Genomic DNA, 23,162 nt, shown 5'->3' with positions numbered 1-23,162 from the left:
CATTTCACTTTATGCCAACCGAGATATATACCACAGGTAGGAAATGAGATACTTCATATTTATGTGGTGACTCTCTCCTGAATAAAATGGGGATTGTCAGGCCTATGCATTGTGGTTGGAATGTGAAGCAGAGACAGTGAAGTGATTCTCATACCACCTGGAGGGAGGCACTAGGAGAAAAGGATGCATTGTTCTGTGTCCTATATGTCAAAGCTGCTATTTGGTTGGGAATGTGGTAATCAGACAGAATGGAGAGAGCCGATGCTACATTTCCGTCTTTCCCAGTTTTCTCAAAGGGTGATCCCAGACCACAAGATGCAGCGTATGGGGAATTCTCCTGATGTCTGCAGCAGTGTCGGCAAACAGGAGCCCCTTGGGCAGGACTTTGCCCAGTGCAAAGACTGCAGTTCCTCTTCGAAGCAAGGCCTTTTTAACCACTCTCCCCATCATGGGAAATCCTGGTTTGAGGACCCATGTTAGCTCTCACACCCAGAGAGAAAAAAAGGTGGTGGGAGTGTAGTAAGATAACTCTCTGGGATAGTTCTACCTCACTTCTCATTTAATCTCTCTCTCTCATACACCCCTCACACCCCAGTCAACACAGGCACTCATTCCCTTGTGTAACTTGCGTATCTGTCAATCAACCAGCCTCCCACACAGTACTATCTCTGCTTCATGGACACCCTTGTGTCATGCAAATAGCAATTAAAAAGAAAAATCCAGGTAACCCAGGGAACAATACTCTCTTTTTTTCTTTTTTCTCTCATTTTTCCCACTAGAAAAGGCCTTTCCAAAAATATATTAAACCAGGTAAATGTTTACTTAGATGTTCAGGTGGTTGGAGCAGATTGACAAGGAAAACAATCACAAAATAAATAATTTTGTTTTGTTTTTTTGTTTTTTTTTTTTTTAAAAAAGAACATTTTCCTACACATTGTCTCTCTCTCTCTCTCTAACTTGATAGAGCTGCTTTCTTGGTCAGAGAGATGCTGTTGGAAAGGAGCTCTGAAGGAACCACAAGGGGAACTGGTAACAATCCAGGGCCCTGAAACTTGGTGGGGGGAGGAGGCAGCAGAGAAGGAGGAGTAAGGGAGGGGAGCAAGGAGGCCGCTGCCTGCCCTTGGCGCTCGTTCCTCTGTTGGTTGTACTTCTCATGTTTCCCAGTCAGCATTTGGGAGGGCACAGAGGAGGCAGCATACAAAAGTAAGAACCAATGTCAGGATTCACAAAACAACAACATTTTAAGAAATCTGGTTAAAAAGAATACAAAAGTGACTCCACAGAGGGGGAGGAAGAGCTCCGACCCCTCCCATTGTTGTCCCCTCTTGCTTTCTTGAATGACAAGAATCACTTTTAAGGATTTTTGTTTGTTTCATGGTTGGCTGGTTCATTTTCTTAATCTCTTCCTTGGCTCCTTTCTTTCAATTGCATTCATTTTAGAAAGCACCGATCAACTTTACAGATCCGAGGCTGCTGAGCTGTAGCCTCCCTGTGCCAGTGTGTGTGTGGGGTGTGTGTGTGTGTGTGTGTGTCTGTGTACGCGCGTGTGCACGGTAGCTGTCTCTCTCTCGCCTGCTTCAGCTCGAGCCTCGAGGTCCCATCTGCTGGATGCTGAAGGTCCCATCTGCTGGATGCTGAAAGTGCATACCCTGTTGGCACTAAGGTGAGGGCTTAGATTATCTTTATACCCCAGATTCATGGATCCCCTCCTTGCCCGGTGCTGAAGTGGGCCGCCCATTAGCTACAGAGTTTGCCGGTTTCATATTCCACAGGGTTTGGCAGCTTAGAATTGAAAGCCCTCAGGGAGGACTGGATCCTGCCCACCTCATTGTTGGCCAGCTTGAGCCGATGCCGGAGCAAGCAGGAGAAAAGGTCAAGTCGGACTTTGCCAGGTGGAGAAAGCTGGTTCACCCGGTCCCTGAGCTCAATGAGCTGCAAGAGTGCAGAGTCCTGGGAACCTTGAGTATATGGGTAGTCCAGCTGGAGAATTAGGTCCCGGATAGCATCTGGATCAAAGGGCAGGCTGTAGCCAAAGACCTGCAAGGTGTTAATTTTCATGTAACCCAAATTCTTAGAGGGATCAGTCATCTCCAGGGGCTCATAGTAGATTGTCTCATTGGAGCTGTCATCCAGGGACTTGATGCGGCTCCGTAGGTAAACATGAACTGTCTCAAAGAAAGTCTTCCACCTATTCCCCAAGGTGATAGTCCAGTTTTGGCACTGGGCAGCTGCATCCACGTTAGTCCTTTCCCAGTCAGGAAAGCTGCCCTCATTCACAGGCATGAACCAGCTCTCAGAGTGGCTGCCCCCAAAGGGGTTGACATAGATGGCCATGACAGGCTCCAGGGTGCTGTTCTTGGTGAGACAGATCTGCAAGGACAAGGCCAACATCACGTGCACCAGCCCAGGTTTGTACTTGTTGCTCTTCAGGGTGAGCAGCATGCGCTTCCTCCAGGAAGGGTCAAACCAGCTGCCCAGCCGCATGTCATTGCTGATGAATATGGAGTGTACCTCAATGCGGCTATCCTGCTTCTGCAGCAGGTACTTTAGCTCCAGGTCCTGCAAGTCTGTCTCCAGCCCAAGAAAGTTCTCCAGGGACTCAGCCACCTCTGGCCGGCATAGCCCCTGGGCCAGCACATAGCCTGGATTGCAGCTCCCACAGCGTGTGCTATTGTCTGGAGCACAGTGGGCACATGCGGGCCCTTCGCCCAAGGCACATGGGATGGGGCCCTGGCAGGAAGATTGATCATAAGGGCAGGTGCAGCTGTGGCTCTGTTCCAGGAAAGTGCCAGGAAAGGTGCTTTCCCCACAGTAGAGGAGGGACTGGATTCGGTTCCACCAGTAAGACAAGGACCTTTGGGAGCAGAGATAAAATGAAGTAAGAGTGAAGAGAAGTCACACACTGACACCCTCCCTAAGAGTAGCAAGACATTGACCACTAGGCATGGAAGGCAATGAGGAAGATAAAATCCCTGAGATCTCTGAGTGGCGGAAACTCTACTTTACTACTTTGGACTAATTGAGCAAAGCCTAGAGTTCTGTGTCTGATGGGTCAGCACCAGAAATACTGGACACCAAACTTGTACTGAGAGCAACTAGGCTTATCTCTCCCAAGTCCTACTTCATTCCCTTATTCAAAAACTTACAGAGGATCTCCAGCATCTTTTGTGTCAAATCTGTTTTCAGTTCTTCTAAATAAGATGGCTCTTCAAATCTTCTAACTTCTTGCCAACTTTCATTCTCTCTTCAAGGTTTCTGTCCTTTCTCTTCTCTCTGCTCCTCTCACTCCTCCACCAAGAGCAGAAATTTTCTATGGCTGATTCTCTTAAAATTTTGATTTTAGCTCTTATGTTACCTCTTCGAAGAAGTCTACCCTGATGTCCCTGCCAGAAGAACCACTGCACTCACTCTCCATCACATCACCCTGTTTTATTGAATCCATGACAATTATCAGTATCTGAAATTATTTATTTATTGTTTACTTGTTTATAAACTGCTTCCCTGTTAATAAATACCATGAAAGCAGGAACACTGTCTTGAGACCAACAGCTTCTCAGAAATGAGAATTGTTTCTATGCATGGTAAGCATTTAATCATTATTTGTTGAAAGAAGAATAAATGAACTCCTCTCCAAACCTCTTCTTTGTATGCTTCCCTTCTTACCTGTGCCTCTGATAGAGCTGCACCACTGGGTTGCTGGCTGTGAAGGTGGCCTCCTTGACTTGGAAGACTGTCCTACTTCACGTGTACCAGAGCAATTTCCCTCTCTTCCAAGATTTTCTTCTCCAAGGAAGCTTTCCTTTCTGGTTTTTACCTCTAGGAGACTATCCCTTTGATTTATGTTCCACCACCATAAATTTAAGCGGTTGCCACATAGTTATAATTTTCTAGTTTTTATGTTTCTGTTTGTTAAATCATTCCAATTCATGAATACCCCTGCAGCTTAATAGTAAGGCATGGAATATGGATTCAAAAACTTGTCAAATAAATAAATGAATGAGTGGATGAACAAGTGGATGCCTGTAATGATACGGCCCCACTCTATCCCTGAGGGTGCAGGTCTCCACTTTCTTTCCTCCTGTGACCCAGAGCAGAATCATTTGTTTGACACAAGCCAGTGTGTGTTTTTCATCAGATGCAATAGCTGGATGAAATTTAACTCCATCCCTTTTTTTCTTAGACTTATTAAAATGGAAATCAGTAAATGAGAATTAGAGCATTACTAGAGTAACATTTGAATCAACTATAATTTAGATAAAAGTAAAATCAGCCCATCTTTTTTTCTCTGTCTCACTTCAGACACAACTCACAGCTGAGAATGACACACATGAGTAGGCTGAGATAACTGGAAGGCTAGGTGTGAGTCACCACTCCTAGATCCCCTACATTGGACAGAGGGTTCTCCTTGGCCTCAGCAGCTGTCGGGGGAGGTGCTGAGCTCTGCTCTAGCATCCAGGGGGTGCTCACCTCTCCTTGGGCAGGCGGAAGCGAGGCTGGCGATGGCAGCGCTTGCAGAGGTTGAAGAGCCGGCGGATGATCCGATGGGTCTTTTTGAACAGCACTTTCAAGCCAGCTCCCAGCTGCTGGTAGCGGTGCTGAAGGCTGGTGTCCATGGCCCAGAACTGGGAGATAGCTGTAGAGTTCAGGAACCGGTCATCGGGCAGCCTTTTCAGCAGGGCCTGGAACTCTTCTGTGAACAAGAACACAGGACCTGAGCTGAGGGGCAGCTATGCAGAGCTCTGGTAAGGACAGGTGGACACTGTCCAGATCCAGGGCCCTTCACAGTTACTGCATGAGGAAGGAGGCTGCACACCCATTCTCCCAGGTGCTTTTTAAAAAATCAACACCTTTATTGAGAAATAATTAACAAGTTGTAAAATATGGCCTTGGGAATTTTCTCATCTTTTCTACCCCTATGCCTCTGAATTTCAAAATAGATCTCTGCCACCCTCAGAGGGGCCAGAGCTCCTGCTATTGCAAATGACATTGGATGCATCTCTTTCCCCCTTTATACTTCCTTCTGAGACATCCACAACACTATCTCAAGGCCAATCCTCTTCAATAGCACCACAACACCCATATGGAACATGTGGGGCCCTCGTGAAGGTGAGTGTGCATACAGACTGGCACAAGTAGGCCCAGAGAAGATGCAGCACCTAGCTCAGAAATCTTTCTAGAAATCCTCCAGTCCCTGAGACCAGCCTCTCCCATCCATGTCCTCCTTTCTGACTGTCTATGATACTCCTCTTCTCTTTTCAGCTTCAGCTCTTGGGCAGATACCCACTCTGCCCTACAGCAAATTTAGGAGCAATCTGCCTTCTGCTTCTAAGTTCCTGCTGAGTCTAGGTTCTCCTTAGAGCTTTCTGGGCACACCATGGCTTCTGAACTCATGTGCAGGTTTCTGTGCATTGCTCTGCTTTTCCTTGGGACCTGCAGCTGCCAGGTCTCCTGGTGGAGGTCTAGAGAGCCCTGATTTATTCATTAGCAGTAACTCATAGTAGTAAAGGCCCACAGTCATGTTACAGACCATAACCCACCACCATAGCCCAAAGCATGGGGCTGGGGACTGGAATGTGATATTTTCCTTAGCTACTAAATGCCTAGTCCAGGACTTAAAATGGCAACCCCTGGGGACTCAGCTCATTTTGATTTCTCATGTACCTGGTTCCTCATTTCCCCAGAAGACTGGAGAAGCATGCCTAGTAATGGCACTAACATCTAGTATGTGCACAGTTAAAACATTTGAGTATATGGAAGAGCATGCAGAACAAAAAGACAAACTCCCATGTGTCTGCCACTAGCTTTTGCCATTGTGCCATATTGGCTTCAGATTTTTTTTCTTTAAGAAATAAAGCAAAGCAAATATACTGCACATGAGGGCCCTAAACTTCCCTTTCTCTCTATCCAGATATAACCACTCTCTTGATGTTTTCTTTTCCATTATCACATATTTTTAATTTTTTTACAAATGTAGTTATCCATAAAAGTATCATGTATTGGGTATCCTGTTTGTAAACATTATATAAATAGTATTAAACATGTATTATATTTAATAAATTATAGTATTATATGAAGATATTATATAAATATATATATAATGTAACCTTTCTGTCTTGCTTTGTTTTATTTAATATTATGTTTCTGAACTATATCCACATAAATATCATTCATTTAGTATTGAAATGTGCAAATATACCATGCAGAGTTATTTATACATTGAATTCATCTACATGATCTCATGTGAGCCTTCCATTCACTATTATCACCCTCCCGCTTTTTCAGATGAGGAAACTCAGACCTTGAGAAGCTGCACGGCTAATCCAAGGTCATAAAGCTTGTCAAACCAGGCAAGGATGCAAAACTAGTTCTCTTGAATCTGGGTCTCAAGGTAACTGATATTAGCTTTAACAGCAATAAACAACAACTGAATTGTATTGGATGTCATCTAGAACCATTCTATGCACTTCATTTATTCAACAGATATTTATAGTGAACCTTATGTGCAAGCATTGCTCTAGGCACTGTGGAATCAGTAGCAAACAAGACAAACAAGGTCTATGTCCTTAATTATGTTTATCTTAGTTTATTAAGTCCTTAAAACACACCTATGTAAATGGACATAATACCAATGTCCCAGAAAAAAATGAAACCACTTGAGCCTCAGGGTGGTGATATAACCTGGTTGAGGTTACAGACACAGTAACTGGCCATGTCAAGATCCCCATGAGGATCCTCAACTCTCAAGTTTTGTTCTCCCCATGTTCTTGCTCTGCACCTCACAGCCACCTCTCATTGACAGGGAGGAATTCTGGGTCAGCTGGCTGCTCACCTGACTCTTCAAACTGACGGTTGTGAGTGGCCCAGGAGTCTTGGATCTGCAGCAGGCTGTCCTCCATGGCCTGGATGTCAGCATCAGGGCAGTTGCATTCAGGGAAGGTGGGGCTGCACTTGCACCAGCAGTCATTCTCCTTGCAGACGAGCTCACCCTCAGAGCTGCATGTGATGTAGCTGAGTGCTGCAGCTACAAAGCGCTCACGCAGATACTCAGGCAGCAGCACCTGAAGGCCTGGGGAAAGGATGTGTCAAGGAATCTCTGGGAAGAACCAGTGAGGACTCAGTTTTCCATGCCCAAGGCTGCAGGAACCCCAGCTGGGGTTCTGCTGACTTGTGCATCCTGGGTCCAAGCATGGTCACCCCAGGGCCTGATCCTGCTGAGCTGGTTGGGAGAGAAGGCTACTGCTGCCCCAGTGACAGATGGGGGAGGATCTGAAAATGCAGATGGGAATATCAAAGCCCAAGGCTTAGCCAAACCCCTCAGATCAGCCAAATTGAGAGCGTGCATATCATAAGCACAGGCTTATTGGCTACACATCAGCATTTCTGGGATGGAAACGGGAAGATGTTTCAGATAGAAGAAGAGCTTACAGCCCTCTTGGGTGAGAAAACAAGGTTTGATGGGCTTTTTGCCCTGCCTTCTGTAGCCATCCTCCTGTTTATAGCTTAACTGAGATTAGCAGCAGGCATCCTAGGATATTGTTGAATTCTGACCCTTCTGGGCCTTCCACCCCAGCCCTGATGACCAGGGAAGCTGTCCTGGTTAAGAGATAGGAATAGATATTGTGGGTATACAGTGTCCAGGCACTATGTTGAGTACTTTTTATATATGATTGCAAATAACATTTGTGCTCATACTGAGGTTTTTATAGGTAAGGAAATCTAAGCCCTAAGACCACAGTGACCTGCCCAAATCACAGCACTCATAGAATCTGCTTAGTTTCAGATCCTGCCCTTGTCTCATCAGCTAATACTATATAACTGGGACTGCCTGTCCTATTTCAATAGGATTTAACTCTTAAGAAGATTTGAAGGTGGGATGGTGGTCAATGCCCTGAGATCAGTCATGCCTGGATAGATATGAATGGCTCTCAGCTCTCTTCCAATTAGCTTTTGATCTTGGATACAATGCACTAAATTGCTCTGAGCTTCAGTTTTCTCATCCAACTGCAGTAACTACCAGTTTACCTACAGCAGAACACACTCCTAGTTGGCTTCAAGCCACTTACAAGGCGACTGCTGGAAGCTTACCAAAGGATGAACAAAGGGTAGGCACGCCTTTGGATGCAGTCTGGGCCACGTTCGAGGTCAGATCTGCAGGAGGCTCCCTCAGTAGGGACATTGTGAAACCTTGTGCCAGGAAAGTGAGCAATATGAGAACTTCTGGATATGGAGAGCTCCTCTTTCCTCAAATGTCTGCCAGCTGTTTATTTTTAGGCCCTTGACCTTGTCCTTGGCAGGAAACCAGAGAACTCAAAGTATGTATCCCAGTCTCAGCAGACCTCAAAATATAACTTAAAATTGCCAGCAGCAGTGGGTGTTTGTTGTTCTTTCTTGAGGTCTACCTCCAATTCTGAACTGCCCCTAAATTTTCCTTTCTTGGCACTGTGCCTACTGTGGCATTTGAGTGGTTCTCCCCACACACCCCGTCCACATGCTTGCTTTCAGCACTCACCCTCTCCAAGTCCTTTCCTTTCACCTCCCCCATCACATCCCTCCCCCTCACCAGAACACTTCCCATGCTATAAAATAAGTGCCCTGAGAAATGTCTGCATGAGTGATGGGCTATAAAATTAAATAGCATAAACTATTCCAAATGAACAACTAGACATATTGAACTTCACTCACTGCTACTTTCCAGACACAAACCCAGCCCATCCAGGGACCTCAGTGAAGAGGAATGCTAATTGCCTTAGATAGCTCTAAATAAACGAGTTTTTAGTCCTCTTTCTTATATATTTCTTTATTCCTAAAGCATTGCTGGGTTGCATTTGACTCAGGTTGCCTGGAATTTGTAATCGTAGATCCTGGGTGAGGGTTATTGATTTTGTAATGCTGAGACAGTAATATCTTAAACAGAGTACAATTCAGTTAGGCCTTGAGAAAAATAAAGTTTTCCCACTGAATCAGTTTGCATAGCCCTGCCCCAGCATGCCTGTGGGGAACAGAGAGCAAGAGATGCACATCTCCCCTTAGCCCCCAGCCTCCAGAGTTAGTGTGGTTTTCTTTCCCTTTTCTTTCACAGTTTTGCTTGTTCTGTCTCAAATCAAATTCTTATTCTTCTCAAACTCATCTCCTGACTTTGAATCACCCATTTGCAAGATCACAGGCAGATAACAGAAAGCAGGGGCCACGTTCAAACTGTGGTTCCAGTAAGTAGTGGTTCCCCACTTTGTATAGCTCTTAGTTGAGCTGGATGGTAGTCTTATAACCACTCTGTAAAGGCCAGCTATACCTCAATGTGTCTTTGGGATAAAGCAGAAGGTTTTCTGGGAAATGAAGATCGTTGAACTAGGTAAAGGCTTATAAGGATGGGTATGCTGTTCCTTATAGGATTGTGACAGAGGACTTGAGACAGAATGTGAAGTGGGATGATTGAGGTGTCATGTGATATGAGCAATAGGTCTGGGGTATAGGGCAAACCATACCAGAAAGTTTCTTAAAACATGATGAAAAATTGTTAAATACAGGTCCCAGAACTTGTGGTAGTGCTTGTCTTAAGAAAGGTTTGATCAAATGGAACAGGCAGAATTTTATCCTGCTATTTGATCTAGGTTTTTTTTGTTTTTTGTTTTTTAATCAGGTGTGAAAGGTATGAAAACTATCACAGTGCTGCTTACCAAGTAACTGCACTTTGTTCTCCGGACTCTGTACCAGGACAGAACTGACTGAGTCCAGATTGTCATAGTTGCTGCAGCCCAGAGGACCAGTCCTGGTCTCGGTGACCTAGGGAAGGAAGGAGTAGGGAGTGGGTTTAGATAACAAGTGGAGACTCCCTTTGTACTTCCCTTCTCCAGCTGCTCCAGCTCCAGCTCCACATCCTGTTCTCGACCAGCTATAGCAGTGATACGTGCCTTTTCGTACTCCAGAGGTAGAAAGTCACTTTCTTCCTTGTCCTGAGGCAGTGAGTGTCTGTTACATATGGCTGGCGGCAGCAGTTGTATGTAAGTGAGAGCCTTTCAGAGAGAACCAAAGGGAATTTGTGTCTGGAAAGGCGGAGAATGCTGGAGAAGGAGTGAAACCTTAAGCTCGAGTCACCCCTTCTCCCTCCAGAAGAAGGCAAGAGGCCAGATGTGGTCCCTGTCAGCCTGCTGGTAAGCCCAGCTGCATCCACTTGATGTGGTACTCACAGGCTTTATGGATCCTAAAGATGAAAAGCACTAGAGAAATATGAGTTATGAGTATTAGTATTAGTATTAAACATTTAAGTCCCACCTCGGCACTGAGACGTCCTTTGAGAAAATCAGCCATGGGCTTACTGCATATTTGAATACATATATTAAATATACATAAACTCTTATAGCCATGTAATATTCCAAAACACCATAGAGTCATTTTAAAATATTATAAAGTTGGCCCATCAGTTTTCCCTGATGTCTAAAGTATAAGATGAAAAATGGGAAGCTTTAAATGCACTGAAATAATTATGTAATAAGAATGATGGGGACCTGAGGCCCTTTCTTCTCAGGATCTCTGAAGGCTTTGCCAACAATCAATCAACCAATCAACGAGTATTTATTGAGCAGCCACTGTTTAATTCCATACAATTCTTCAAACATTTATAGAGCACCTTTCCTGAAGTTCATCGTGGAAGCCCCCTCTGACACCTCTGACCTCCTCTTCTGGTTTCAGCGCCCCCTGCTGTGCAGTAGGCACAGGAGTTGCAGTTTTACATCCCTTTCTGCAAGAATGTGATCCATGTCTGGATCCTACACACTAGAGGCTCCAAAGAGGGAAGCTCATATTTATTTTGCTCCCCATGTTGTTGACAGCAATTAACAGTTTCTGGCACATAGTAGGTACTCAATAAACAAGAGAATGCACGTATAATGTTCCAGGCTTTTCAGGGTAGGGAGGTGTGTGCAACAATGTACATGTTGTGTACTGCATCCTCCAGGAGGTCATAACCTGTGGGGGAGGTAGGTGCATACACAGCTGACTGACAGACATCCAAGTCACGGTAGAAGCCCGCATCATGATGAGCTCTAAGGAAGCACAGCTCTAAACAAAGGGAAACAAGAGAGGAAGTAGCAGAAGAGGCACCACCTTGTTGGTCCCTAAGGAGAAGTAGGGAGTGGACAGGTGGGAAGAGAGGAAATGTACTACGAGGAAAAGGAGAAGGGACAGTGTGATCTCTGCAGCACACAGGCTTGGAAGTGCATAGTGCATGTGTCTAGCAGCCTGCCTTGTTACCATGGTGAATATGAAAGTGTAAGGGACATTCTTCAAGGGAGTTTAGTAGACCTAGGTTTAAAAAACACACATAGAGCAGAGTGATAAAGTGAGAGATTGCGTCATGCTGAGCAAAAACAGTCAGGAGAGAGGCAGGAGGGATTCCTGTAGCTTGAAGTAATCCATGAATGCTTTATGAAGGAAGTAAGCCATGAATTCGTTTTCAAGAATGAGTAGGGGTGGCAGGGAAGGGAGGGGAAATTGAATAAAGAAGGGTAACTCCACACAAATACCAAGGGGTAGCAATAGGCACAGAGCGTGAGAGGCAGCAGGGAGAACTAGACCGAGGCCATGCCAGGGACAGGGACAGCTTCTCTACAGTTTTCCAATTCTTCCTCCAAGAGCATCCTACTTAACTTTCCCAAGAACTCACGGGAACAAATCTCATTACTATCACTCTCCAAGGAGGAAAGTAAGGTTCAGAGAGTTAGAGTCCTTGAGACCACAGAGCTGATGAGTAGCAGAAACAGGATTCTAACTTTACAGTCCTCAGACTCCAGTTCAATACCCTTTTGTCTCCTTAGCAGGCAGGTCAAAGGACTGCAGAAAAGAAAGTCTAAATCCTTTACATGCCATCACTGTCAAACACAAATATTCTAAACAGACCAGTCCACCCAAAATATTTTAGTAATCTGCTCTCTCCTCAGACTGTTAACATTGAGCAAAACAAATTGTAGTGACTTCAGATCAGTTTGATTATCCTTACAATGCAGACCATGAAACCAAGGATCAGATAAGTTAAATTACTTATTCCAGGTCATACAGTCACCTGCAAGGATAAGATTTATTTGGCTCATTCATTGATTCTTTTATTTACTCATTTGTTCATTTAACAAATATTCAAGAAGGATCTGGAACTCACAGATGAATAAGACATAGTCATGGCCAGTAAGGAGCTTAGAGACAAGTGGAAATGTACTTAAATAATCCCAGTGTTCTGGCTGTTACACATGAGCCTGCCTCCCTCCACATGTGGACACAGGTGCTGAATCATGTTTCTTTATCAGGTGAGTGGGTAGGATTGACTACTGGTCAGACTGTACTTGGGAAGCAGAGGCAGCCTCATTTCAAGGTGAAGTCTTCACTTTCTTTATGGTGTCGAATTCCCCGTATGAAGAGCCATGGCCAATGACTGTCCCAGCTACTCTGGGGAAGTTTGCCCCTCTAGGTTAGGGTGGGCTGAAGGACAGAGGTGGGACACAGGGGTATGGTATTTGGAGGCTTGCCTGTCCCTGCCTACAGGTAAGCTGGCCACTCCATCATCATTGGGGTTTTCACTGGCTTTTCCATCCACTTACTCTTGACTTGGTCACTCACCAACCAGGTCCAGGAAAGAAGGAAGTTAACAAGCCTTAAGTGGGAATAAGATGTGACCCAAAGAGGAGGACAGGCTAGAGAACAGCCACAATAGGAGCTTTGCTTTCCTTCCCCTTCTCCCTCCCCCATCCCTACCTGCCACCAATGCATCTGCTTCCCCCCGCCCTCCAACCACCATCATCTTGTTCATCATGCTAGGCTATCTTTGATGCAATTTTCTGACCTTTACTCTGCTGTTTCTAAAGGTCAGTCCCACAAGAGGACAATCAATTAGGTAAGTCATTGAAAGGGTGTGAGTAACTTCACTTTAATTGTGGCACAAGGATGGGAATTAGGAGAAAAATAACATGATCCTTATGCTCATTTCCTGTTAGAGTGAAGAACCTGAAGAGTTGGCCCATCAAGTTTCACTAGTTCCCAAAGTCATGTGCTTTTCATTGCTATTCTGATCTGAGATGCTGTCTTCTCCCTTCAGAAGTAAGGAGGTGAAAAGAATAGAGGGAGCTGAAGAGGGACCCGTTGCAGTTTTTGCCTGAGTACTGACTTGAGTAAGCAGAATAGCCTGAGACACCCCCAATCCCTCGCCCCAAAGTGAGGAAAACCTCAGCATCTCTGGAGGATTGTTCAAGAGAATCCTGCACTTTTCTCTGTAGAAGAGGCAGACAGCTTTGGCAGATTATAAAGAAAGCCTATACAGGTAATGGAGAGTGCAGTTCACTCAGGCACACACTGTTCAAAGAATGCCTCAGATAAGCTTTCAGAAAGGGCCAATAATTGTGTGCTAACTGGTCTGTTGACAGAGACCATCCTGCCTTGAGAAAGCCCTGATGGACCTCAGGTTCATTAGCACATCAAATTTTCCATAAATACCAGATTGTGCAAACCCTCATTCCAGTCAGTCTCCTCTCCCCACCCTCCACCTTCCACTTCCAGGCTGCTCTTGTCCTACCTAAGGAGACACCTGCAAACTAAGGGCAGAGTGAAATGGGCTTCTAATTGTGAGCAATCGGGCTGGGATGGGAGAACAGAGCTGATGGTGTATGTGCTTAAAAGAGCTGCAAACTGAATCCCAGGCTGCTGCAGCGAGGAATTCGGACAAGTCACTTTTAAGGAGGTTTTGTGAGAAACACTCTTTTTCATCCTGGAGTCCACCTGAACTTTTGTGTGAACTCCCTCAGTCAGCTTGTGAGCATGTCAAGCCCTCCCCACCAAGTCCTTCCTCAGCCTTCAACTAAATACAGGGTGAGCTATAATTTAGAAACAAGCCCCTTCCCTCCTTAGAGGGAAGCCCCTGGCTCTAATCCCTTCTGGGGAATTATGGACAGGATGTCTATGTATACAGCCCGTCACAGTGTGCAAAGTGTTTGCATGTGCTCTGTATCATTTGGTGACACCCCAACCCTATGGCGGAGCCAAGAGTGACATTCACAGTATTTATCAGCAGGTAGAACAGAAGCACATTGACTCATCAGAAGGGATGGGAGCCCTAGTGCCAGAGCAGTGCTCTAGAGGCCTCCTGAGGTATACTCTTCTTTTGGTTACCATCAAAAGGAAATCTGGGGGCTACAAAGGGGAAGTAAGTGTGGTTAGGGCAGTACATGGGGGTTGGAGTGAAGACTATTCACCAGCTGTATAGAAGTGTTTCAATATTTTAAAAACTGATGTAACCATATCAGCTGAATGTAAGCCCTGTGTGCAGGTGAGTCAGATAGTTGGTAATATGTATCATGGATGAGAGAAATAGAGTTCAATGACTTCTCAAGGTCATAGAAATAGACAGCATCAAAGCCAAAACCAATCCCAAGTCTTCTTACTTGAGTAAGTTTGTTTCCCACTAAACCATGTAAGTCTGCCTTCACCTCGCCACATGCCAGACAACACTCTAAAGGGACCTGGAGCTGTGTATCTGCCACAGAGTCTCTGCTGCTCTAAGACCTGGTGTCATCGTGGGTGTATGTGTCAGGAGGGAGATAGGCATGTAAACATCCTCAATGTAATCTGACAATTTCTGCAATAGAGGTGTGTGCCAATTTGGGTAAACCTTCCAACAGAGAGGGATGTTCAGTGAGGTCTTAAGTAATACATTAAATAAACAAAAAGGTGCGTAGGTCCATGTTAGTGCAAAGAAGTTGCTAAGAAAGGATAGTAAGTGCACATCTTCTTAGGGGAACAAGAAACAGGCAGATATGCTAGAGAACTTTTCTTCTACCAAGGCAGAGCAGGTAAGCAAAATCCCCCATCCCAACTCCAGCCACCTCTCTCAAGAGTAATGAATGTGCTGGGAGCCAGCTGCTGAGGCACATTCATAGAGGGAGGTAGGTGGCAGGTACTGTAGCACCAACAAAAGAATGTTAGCTAGGAAGGATGTGCTGCTGTGTGTATTGGCCTTTGCTATATGGATCTATAAGTACTAAGTGTGTGAGAGCAAAGAAATGTTCCCTGGCAGAGAACTTTACTGCCAGGACAAAATGGGCAGGTCAATCCCATAAAGTGAGCAGAACTGTGGGGTGGGATGCCAACACACACCTTTGCTCCTTAGTCTAGCAATGGGTCCTTGAACAGGCCACATCAGGTCTCTAGACCTTGCTAAGTTATGTTAATATGAAAACTTGAAGAGATGAAGGTTGAAGAAAATACAAAATCATCCTTGTTTTTTCATGGTTTTCTTCCTAGGGGGAGAACCCATTGTACTCCCAGACAGAAAAAAATTTCCAGATCAGTCAGCCCAGTGGAAGTTGAATATTCATCTCACTTTCAATGTGTTCTTGGAGAATCTTCAAAAAGTGGCTTCCAAGGATGATGACCTCTTTGAAGAGACGGGCAGTGGCTCTAATTCTGGAAAGTACATTCATAGGCACTATAAAAAATGTAGTTTGGGATGTCTAACCACCTTTCACTCCACCACCCACAGACTTTGCTTAAGAGGTGGGTCCAGAAAGCCATAGTTAAGACTATGCAAGCCCAACTCTTTGTATTAAACTAAGGGTAGACTCTGAACCAGATTCTTTCTCAAGAGAATTGAAAACTATGATACTGAAAGAAAAAATTTAAAAGGTGATTGTAGATACTCATAAAATTCAAATAATAAACAATTATAAGGCACCTAAAATATGCCAGGAACCGAGGACATGGCAATGAACAAAGTAGTGATCTCTGCCATGGTGGCACTGACCAAGAGATAAAACAGAAAAATATTCAGCAGAGCCAGAGTCAACTCCACAGCAAGCCAACGTTACATGTAAGTTAAAGTCATCGAGGTACAGAAAAGTATGGCATAAATAGATAAAAGATTTCCAACTAGGGAAGCAGGAAGATGACACAGATGAAAAAGTAGTGACATGTATTTCCACAAAAAACAAAAAGAATAACCTGAGAGTATGACCATACTTTTCCAAGTTCCATGTGCCTACATTAGATTTAGTGCCTAGTCCTTGGAGAGCTGTGGTATTTTTTCACCAGAGTTCTCTTAAACTATTTTTATACTCAAGCTACCTTGAGTAGATTTCTGTTTCTTTCAACTAAGCATGCTTATATGTACTTGCATACACACTGAGCAGAAGGGCCTAATCTATGTGAAAAATGCCATGTCCAGGGACTCATTCCTTCATTCAACAAACCTTTACCCATTGCCCACAGTGTGGGAAGCTCTGTACTCTTATTGGGAAATCATAGTTGAACAAGACCCAGCCTCTTCCACAAGAACTTCATTGTCTCATGTGGAAGTCATTGTGTTAGCTGACATATGTTCAGTTTTACAGTTCAAATGATATACCCTATAAAAGAAGCATATGTTTGAAACCCTAAAGAGGGGCATTTGACTATCTTGAGAGTTAGGAAAGGCTTCACAAAAGAGTTACCTTTTTAAGCTGAGCAAAAAAGGGTGAAGAAGAGCCATTCAGGTGAATAGGCAAGCATTACAAGTAAAGCAAACAGCAAGTGCCAGGAAAGTGAGATATGAGAACATGGCATATTTGAGGAAAGCCTGATATTTAGGTATGAATGGTTTACACAATATGAGTGGAAGGTGAACAGTAGAGCGGGGAGTACGGGGGCTGAGACAAGTACCAAAGGACTGGTTAAAAATGAAACTAGAAAGACAGCAGAGACAGATTTTCAATAGTCACATAGTTTAGTTAAGAACAGGAATTAATCTTTTTCACACTCCAACAGTGCTATGGTTAATACTATCTACACTTCCTTTTTTTTATTATTATTTATTTATTTATTTTTGAGACAGCGTCTCACTCTGTCGCCTGGGCTGGAGTGCAGTGGCACAATCTGGGCTCACTGCAGGCTCTGCCTCCTGGGTTCATGCCATTCTCCTGCCTCAGCCTCCTGAGTAGCTGAAACTACAGGAGCCCACCACCATGCCTGGCTAATATTTTGTATTTTTAGTAGAGGTGGGGTTTCACCATGTTAGCCAGGATTGTCTCGATCTCCTGACCTCATGATCTGCCCACCTCGGCCTCCCAAAGTGCTGGAATTACAGGCGTGAGCCACCACACCGGCCTACACTTTCTTATTAAACCTCATGGAAAACTTCAAGATAGAAACTGTTTTAATTGTACAACAATTTTAGGATGAGTAAACTGAGGTTCTGAGAAGTTTGGCTTGTTCAAAGTCCCACCACGAACAATGGCAGAACTCAGATTCTTGGGTTGGAGCCTGTGTTCCTTCCATTGCATCACACTGCCACCCAGGATGGGGAAGAGTAGTTTGGACTCTGTCCCATGTACAGTTCGGGGCCACTGACGGATTTTAGGCAGGGAGTAATATGATACAATATGATATGATTTGCACTCATGGTAGCAACCCAGAGGTTGAATCAGGGAGAAGAGCTGAGAATAGAGATAGGAAAACTACTTAACAGAATAATGCAAGAAAATCAGGTAAGAGTTGATGAAGTCCTAGATTAAGGAAATGGCAGTGGGCATGAAGAAGGGACAAAGGGCATGTTGAAGACATATGCAAGAGAGTGATTGTATTACCTAGGTTTTCTTCTATGGTTTTTATGGTTTTAGGTCTTATGTTTAAGTCTTTAATCCATCTTGAGTTAATTTTTGTTTAAGGTGTAAGGAAGGGGTCCAGTTTCAGTTTTCTGCATGTGGCTAGCCAGTTTTCCCAGTACCATTAAATAGGGAATCCTTTCCCCATTGCTTGTTTTTGTCAGGTTTGTCAAAGATCAGATGGTTGTAGATTTGTGGCATTATTTCTAAGGCCTCTGTTCTGTTCCATTGGTCTATATATCTGTTTTCGTATCAGTACCATGCTGTTTTGGTTACTCTAGCCTTGTAGTGTAGTTTGAAGTCAGGTAGCTTGATGCCTCCAGCTTTGTTCTTTTTACTTAGGATTGTCTTGGTTATGCGGGCTCTTTTTTGGTTCCATATGAAATTTAAAGTAATTTTTTCTAATTCTGTGAAGAAAGTCAATGGTAGCTTGTTGGGGATAGCATTGAATCTATAAATTACTTTGGGCAGTATGACCATTTTCATGATTTCGATTCTTCCTCTCCATGAGCATGGAATGTTTTTGTATTTGTGTCCTCTCTGATTTCCTTGAGCAGTGGTTTATAATTCTCCTTGAAGAGGTTCTTCACATCCCTTGTAAGTTGTATTCCTAGGTATTTTATTCTCTTTGTAGCAATTGTGAATGGGAGTTCACTCATGATTTGGCTGTTTGTGTATTATTGGTGTATAGGAATGCTTGTGATTTTTGCACATTGATTTCTGTATCCTGAGACTTTGCTGGAGTTGCTTATCAGCTTAAGGAGATTTTGGGCTGAGACGATGGGGTTTTCTAAATATACAATCATGTCATCTGCAAACAGAGATAATTTGACTTCCTCTCTTCCTGTTTGAATACTCTTTATTTCTTTCACTTGCCTGATTGCCCTGGCCAGAACTTCCAATACTAGTTAAATAGGAGTGGTGAGAGAGGACATCCTTGTCTTGTGCTGGTTTTCAAAGTGAAGGCTTCCATCTTTTGCCCATTCAGTATGATATTGGCTGTGGCTTTGTCATAAATAGCTGTTATTATTAAGAGATGTGGTCCATCAATACCTAGTTTATTGAGATTATAGCGATAAATCAAGGAATTTAAGAAAATGAGGCCATTAAAGAGTGAAGAAGTATAAAGTTGGTCAGGTCAAGGAATAGGAAGGAACATAAATGGGATCTTTAAATTGTAGACCCAATGCCTACCTTTCATTTTCTGATATGATCCATTTTTCTCCAACTTTGACACAGTCCACCACAGGACTAAATGGGGAGAGAGGCTTTCACAGAGTTCTGTCTTCTTGGTAAAACCTACTCCATGCCACAGTGATTTCTAGGTGGCACTGAGAGCCAGCTTGAGATTCGTGGCCATAATTATAACATGAGACCACTCAGCATAGTTGTAAGTTTTATCAGCTACATTTAGCAGTTCATGTACAGGAAGGCATGGAATAGATGGAGAGTTGGATTTAACCAGGATATGTGTGTATACGTGATGAAAGATAAAAGAGGGAAGAGAGTTGAGTTAAAAAATCACATCAGTGATTTTTAAAATCATTTTAAACTGTCTAAGATACTAGCCTCTCAAATGTACCCTACCTTCCTGTTAATAGAAAATCATCGTCATCTCTTCTACTCTCACTCCAAACTCTGTACATTCCCTAATCTCACCTCTTCTCTTCAGTTAACTTCCACTGTGCTCTCTGGATCTCATGATCAGTTCTTAGCAAAATCCCATATAATCTCAACCACTTCTCAAGAGTCCACTTTGCCTTTCGATTCTAACCACAGTGTAGCTGACCCTGAGGACATGGTTTCCCCTGCAGCCTTCTCTAGCAGTGGCCATCTCATTTCCCACCCCCCATGCTCCTGGGCAGGGAAGTAAGGAAGGTGTTCCCTTGTGATATCCTGAACACTGTTCCTCCATCCTCTCTAAAGATCTCTGGCTCCTTTGAAGCCAGAACCACGGGACTCTTAGCACCCACTACCCATCCTCATTGCAGTTTATTTTTCTTGTTACTTCCCCTCATTCATTTCCATTAAGTGATTACAGAGGGAATGCAGTTACTAATAAAATTAGGTACCAGGGCATAGTATTCCTTCTAGAATCTCAATATTAGGCATCACCCAATCATACTTGCTCTAGTCTCTTTCCCTAATGAATTGTCAAACCTAGTTAGACTTTTAACCTTTAGACCTGACCAACTTTTCACTTTCTAGCATCCCTCAAAGGCCTCTTTTCATTCACTGACTGAATTATATTCCATGGTCCATTACAATAATCACTCCTTTGTGTATATTCTCAACTCTCTTCCCTCTTTTATCTTTCACCATGTATATACACACATCTTGGTTAAATCCAACTCTTTGTCTATTCCATGCCTACCTATACATGAACTGCTAAATGTAGCTGATAAAACTTACAACTATGTTGACTGGTCTCATGCTATAATTATGGCCACTGAAGCGGGCTCTCAGTGCTACCCACAAATCTACTATGTTTATCTAGTTAACCAACACTCTTAACTCTTATTCTCAAAAGACCATTTCATAGATTATTTTCCCAACTGTTCCCTTTTCTTCCTTTTAGCCAAAGACTTTCCTTCTGTTTCACCTAGGAAATCAAGAAGCAGCAGCCAATCAGAACAAAACAGTGGCATCTTCTCACCATGCAACTAACATCCTGCTACTTTTGTCCTTGTGCCCTCTGCATTGCCTCCTGTTTCGAAGGATGAAGAGCTCAAGCTCCTGGGTAAGAACAACCTCTTTGCTCCTGCGATTATCTTCTGTCTCTCCTACATCATCACTTTCTTTCTCCCTCTCTACGGAGTTTTTTTTTTTTTTTTTTTTTTTTTTTTTTAGACAGAGTCTTGCTCTGTCACCAGGCTGGAGTGCGGTGGCACAATCTCGGCTCACTGCAAGCTCCGTGTCCTGGGTTCAAGCAGTTCTCCTGCCTCAGCCTCCCAAGTAGCTGGGACTACAGGCATGTAGCACCATACCCAGCTAATTTTTACATTTTTGGTAGAGATGGGGTTTCACCATGTTGGCCAGGATGGTCTTGATCTCTTGACCTTGCGATCTGCCCGCCTTGGCCTCCAAAAGTACTAGGATTATAGGCATGAGCCACTGCGCCCGGCCTATGGAGTTATTTTAATCACTATATCAATATGCTGAAACAGCTCCCATCTTAAATACAAAAACACACCCTCCTGTGACCCCACATCGCTCCCCAGTTATCACTTGTTTTTCAATTTGCCTTGAAAAACAGCAAAAGGATTGTTTCTACTCATATCTGATTCCTCACTTTGCTTCCTTCCTGGAATTTTCTTTACTCGGCCTTTTGTACCCTTCATGTACTGAACCACTCTTCTCCAGGTTACCAGTTACCTCCATGTCACAAAATTGAAGGTCAAGTCTCAATCTCCACCTTAGTGACTGCTCAACAGCCACAGTTGCCAGTTCCTTCTTTTGTGAAAAACATTCACATGGCTTTGTGAGCCCGCTATGGTCCTCTTCATACTCTCTGTTCTGTCTCAGTCTTCTTGGTTGGATCCTCTCTTCTTCCCCCTTTCTGAACATTGGAGTGCTTCACAACTCAGCCCTCGGGCCACTTTTGTAGTTGCACTCACTCCTTGAGTGATCTCATTTCATTTTCTCCCATAGTTGGAAATACCAACTACACAGGTGGACATGTGTATAGATTTGTATACCAACTTTCCAGATTCAATCATGGCCTTTCTCTTGAAATCTTGGTGTTGGTTTTCAACTGACTGTTAGATTTCTCTACTTAGACATCTGATAGGAATGTCACATTCAACTTGTCTAAAACCAAATTCTTGATTTATTTCTTTCAGCTCTGTACCTCCTCCCAGTGTTGTCCTTCTCAGTAAATGGAATCACTGTTCATTTGATTGCTCAGGCCATAAATCTTGCAGTAAATCTTTACTCCTTTCTTCCAATCCATTGTCTGATTCCGTAGGCTCTACCATCAAAATATATTCTGAATATGCCAACTTCTCACCACCTCTGCAACACCAGCTTTGTGCAAGCCACCATTATGTCTTACCTTTACTATTGCAATAGCCACTGCACTGGTCTCCAGGATCCCCCTTTCTTTTTACTTCCTAATCAGTAAGGCCTTCATGATATGTCCCCTGCAACCTCTATAAACTCATCTTTTACTTCATTTCTCTCCTGACTGCATGCCAGCCTCATTGCCTTTCTTGTTGGTCCTGGATCATACAAAGTACACTGCCCTGCCCCTTTACGGCACTTGTACCTGCTCTGTCCTTTGTCTGTGATGTTTGGGGCTTACTCCTTCACTTCATTTAGGTCTCTGCTTAAGTGGCATTCCTTGGACAGGTCTTCCCTAAACTCCACATTCCCATCACCCTTTATCCTCTTACTTGGCTCCATTTTTTCATACCATTCATCCCACCTGGCATTATACAGGTGTACCTCAGAGATATTATGGGTTCAATTTTAGACCACTGTAATAAAGCAAATATCACAATAAAACAAGTCACGCACATTTTTTGGTTTCCCAGTGCATATGAAAGTGATGTTTACACTATACTGTAGTCCATTAAGTGTTCAATAGCATTATGTTTGAACAAAGAATGTACATACCTTAATTAAAGAATATGTTATTGCTAGAAAATGCTAATGATCGTCTGAGCCATCAGCCAGTTGTTGGAGTCTTTTTGCTGGTGGAGTGTCCTGGTTTGATGTTGATGGCTGCTGACTGATCAGGGTGGTGGTTGCTGAAGGTTGGGGTGGCCTGTGGCAATGTCTTAGACTAAGACAACAATGACATTGACTGCATCAATGGACTCTTTCTTTCATGAAAGATTTCTCTGTAGCACATGACTCAGTTTGATAGCATTTTACCGATAATAGAACTTCTTTCAAAACTGGAGTCAATCCTCTGAAACCCTGCCACTGCTTTATCAACTAAGTGTATAAAATATTCTAAATGCTTTGCTGTCATTTCAACAACATTCATAGTATCATCACCAGGAGTAGATTCCCTCTCAGGAAATCACTTCCTTGCTCATTCATAAGAAGCAACTCGTCATTCATTCAAGTTTTATAAGATTGCAGCAATTCAGTCACATCTTCAGGCTCTACTTTTTATTCCAGTTCTCTTCCTATTTCTACTACATATACAATTACTTCCTCCTCTGAGGAAAGACATCCTCAAAGACATCCATGAGGGTTGGAATCAACTTCTTCCAAGCTCCCGTTAATGATATTTTGACATCCCCCTATGAATTACAAATGTTCATAATGGCATCTAGGATAGCGTCATTTCTAAATGATTTTCAATTTACTTTGCCCAGATTTGTCAGAGGAATCACTATCTATGGCAGCCTTTACCTTACCAAAACATTTTTTAAATAAGACTTGGAAATCAAAATTACTCCTTGATTCATGGGCTACAGAATGGATGTGTTTGCAGGCATAAAAACAATATTAATCTCCTTGTACCTCTCCATCAGAGCTCTCGGGCAAGCAGGTACATTGTAAATCAGCAGTGATATTTTGAAAGAAGTTCTTTTCTGA

General features: G+C 43.5%; 1 protein-coding gene across 1 annotated transcript in view; it reads right to left on the bottom strand.

Moving 5' to 3' along the window:
- Positions 1-797: 797 nt before the first annotated feature.
- BRINP2 (BMP/retinoic acid inducible neural specific 2) overlaps positions 798-23,162 on the bottom strand; it is a 111,287-nt gene continuing 88,922 nt past the window's right edge. The window contains exons 5-8 of the mRNA XM_023231260.2: positions 9,675-9,780; positions 6,830-7,066; positions 4,468-4,690; positions 798-2,854 (exon numbers count right to left, since the gene is read on the bottom strand). Coding sequence (XP_023087028.1) covers positions 1,738-2,854; positions 4,468-4,690; positions 6,830-7,066; positions 9,675-9,780 — 1,683 coding nt within the window. The 3' untranslated portion in view covers positions 798-1,737. The remainder of the gene's footprint in view (positions 2,855-4,467; positions 4,691-6,829; positions 7,067-9,674; positions 9,781-23,162) is intronic.

Source organism: Piliocolobus tephrosceles, chromosome 1, assembly GCF_002776525.5.
Source record: "Piliocolobus tephrosceles isolate RC106 chromosome 1, ASM277652v3, whole genome shotgun sequence".
NCBI classification, from domain to species: domain Eukaryota; kingdom Metazoa; phylum Chordata; class Mammalia; order Primates; family Cercopithecidae; genus Piliocolobus; species Piliocolobus tephrosceles.
This window is presented reverse-complemented; position numbering and strand designations above follow the sequence as displayed.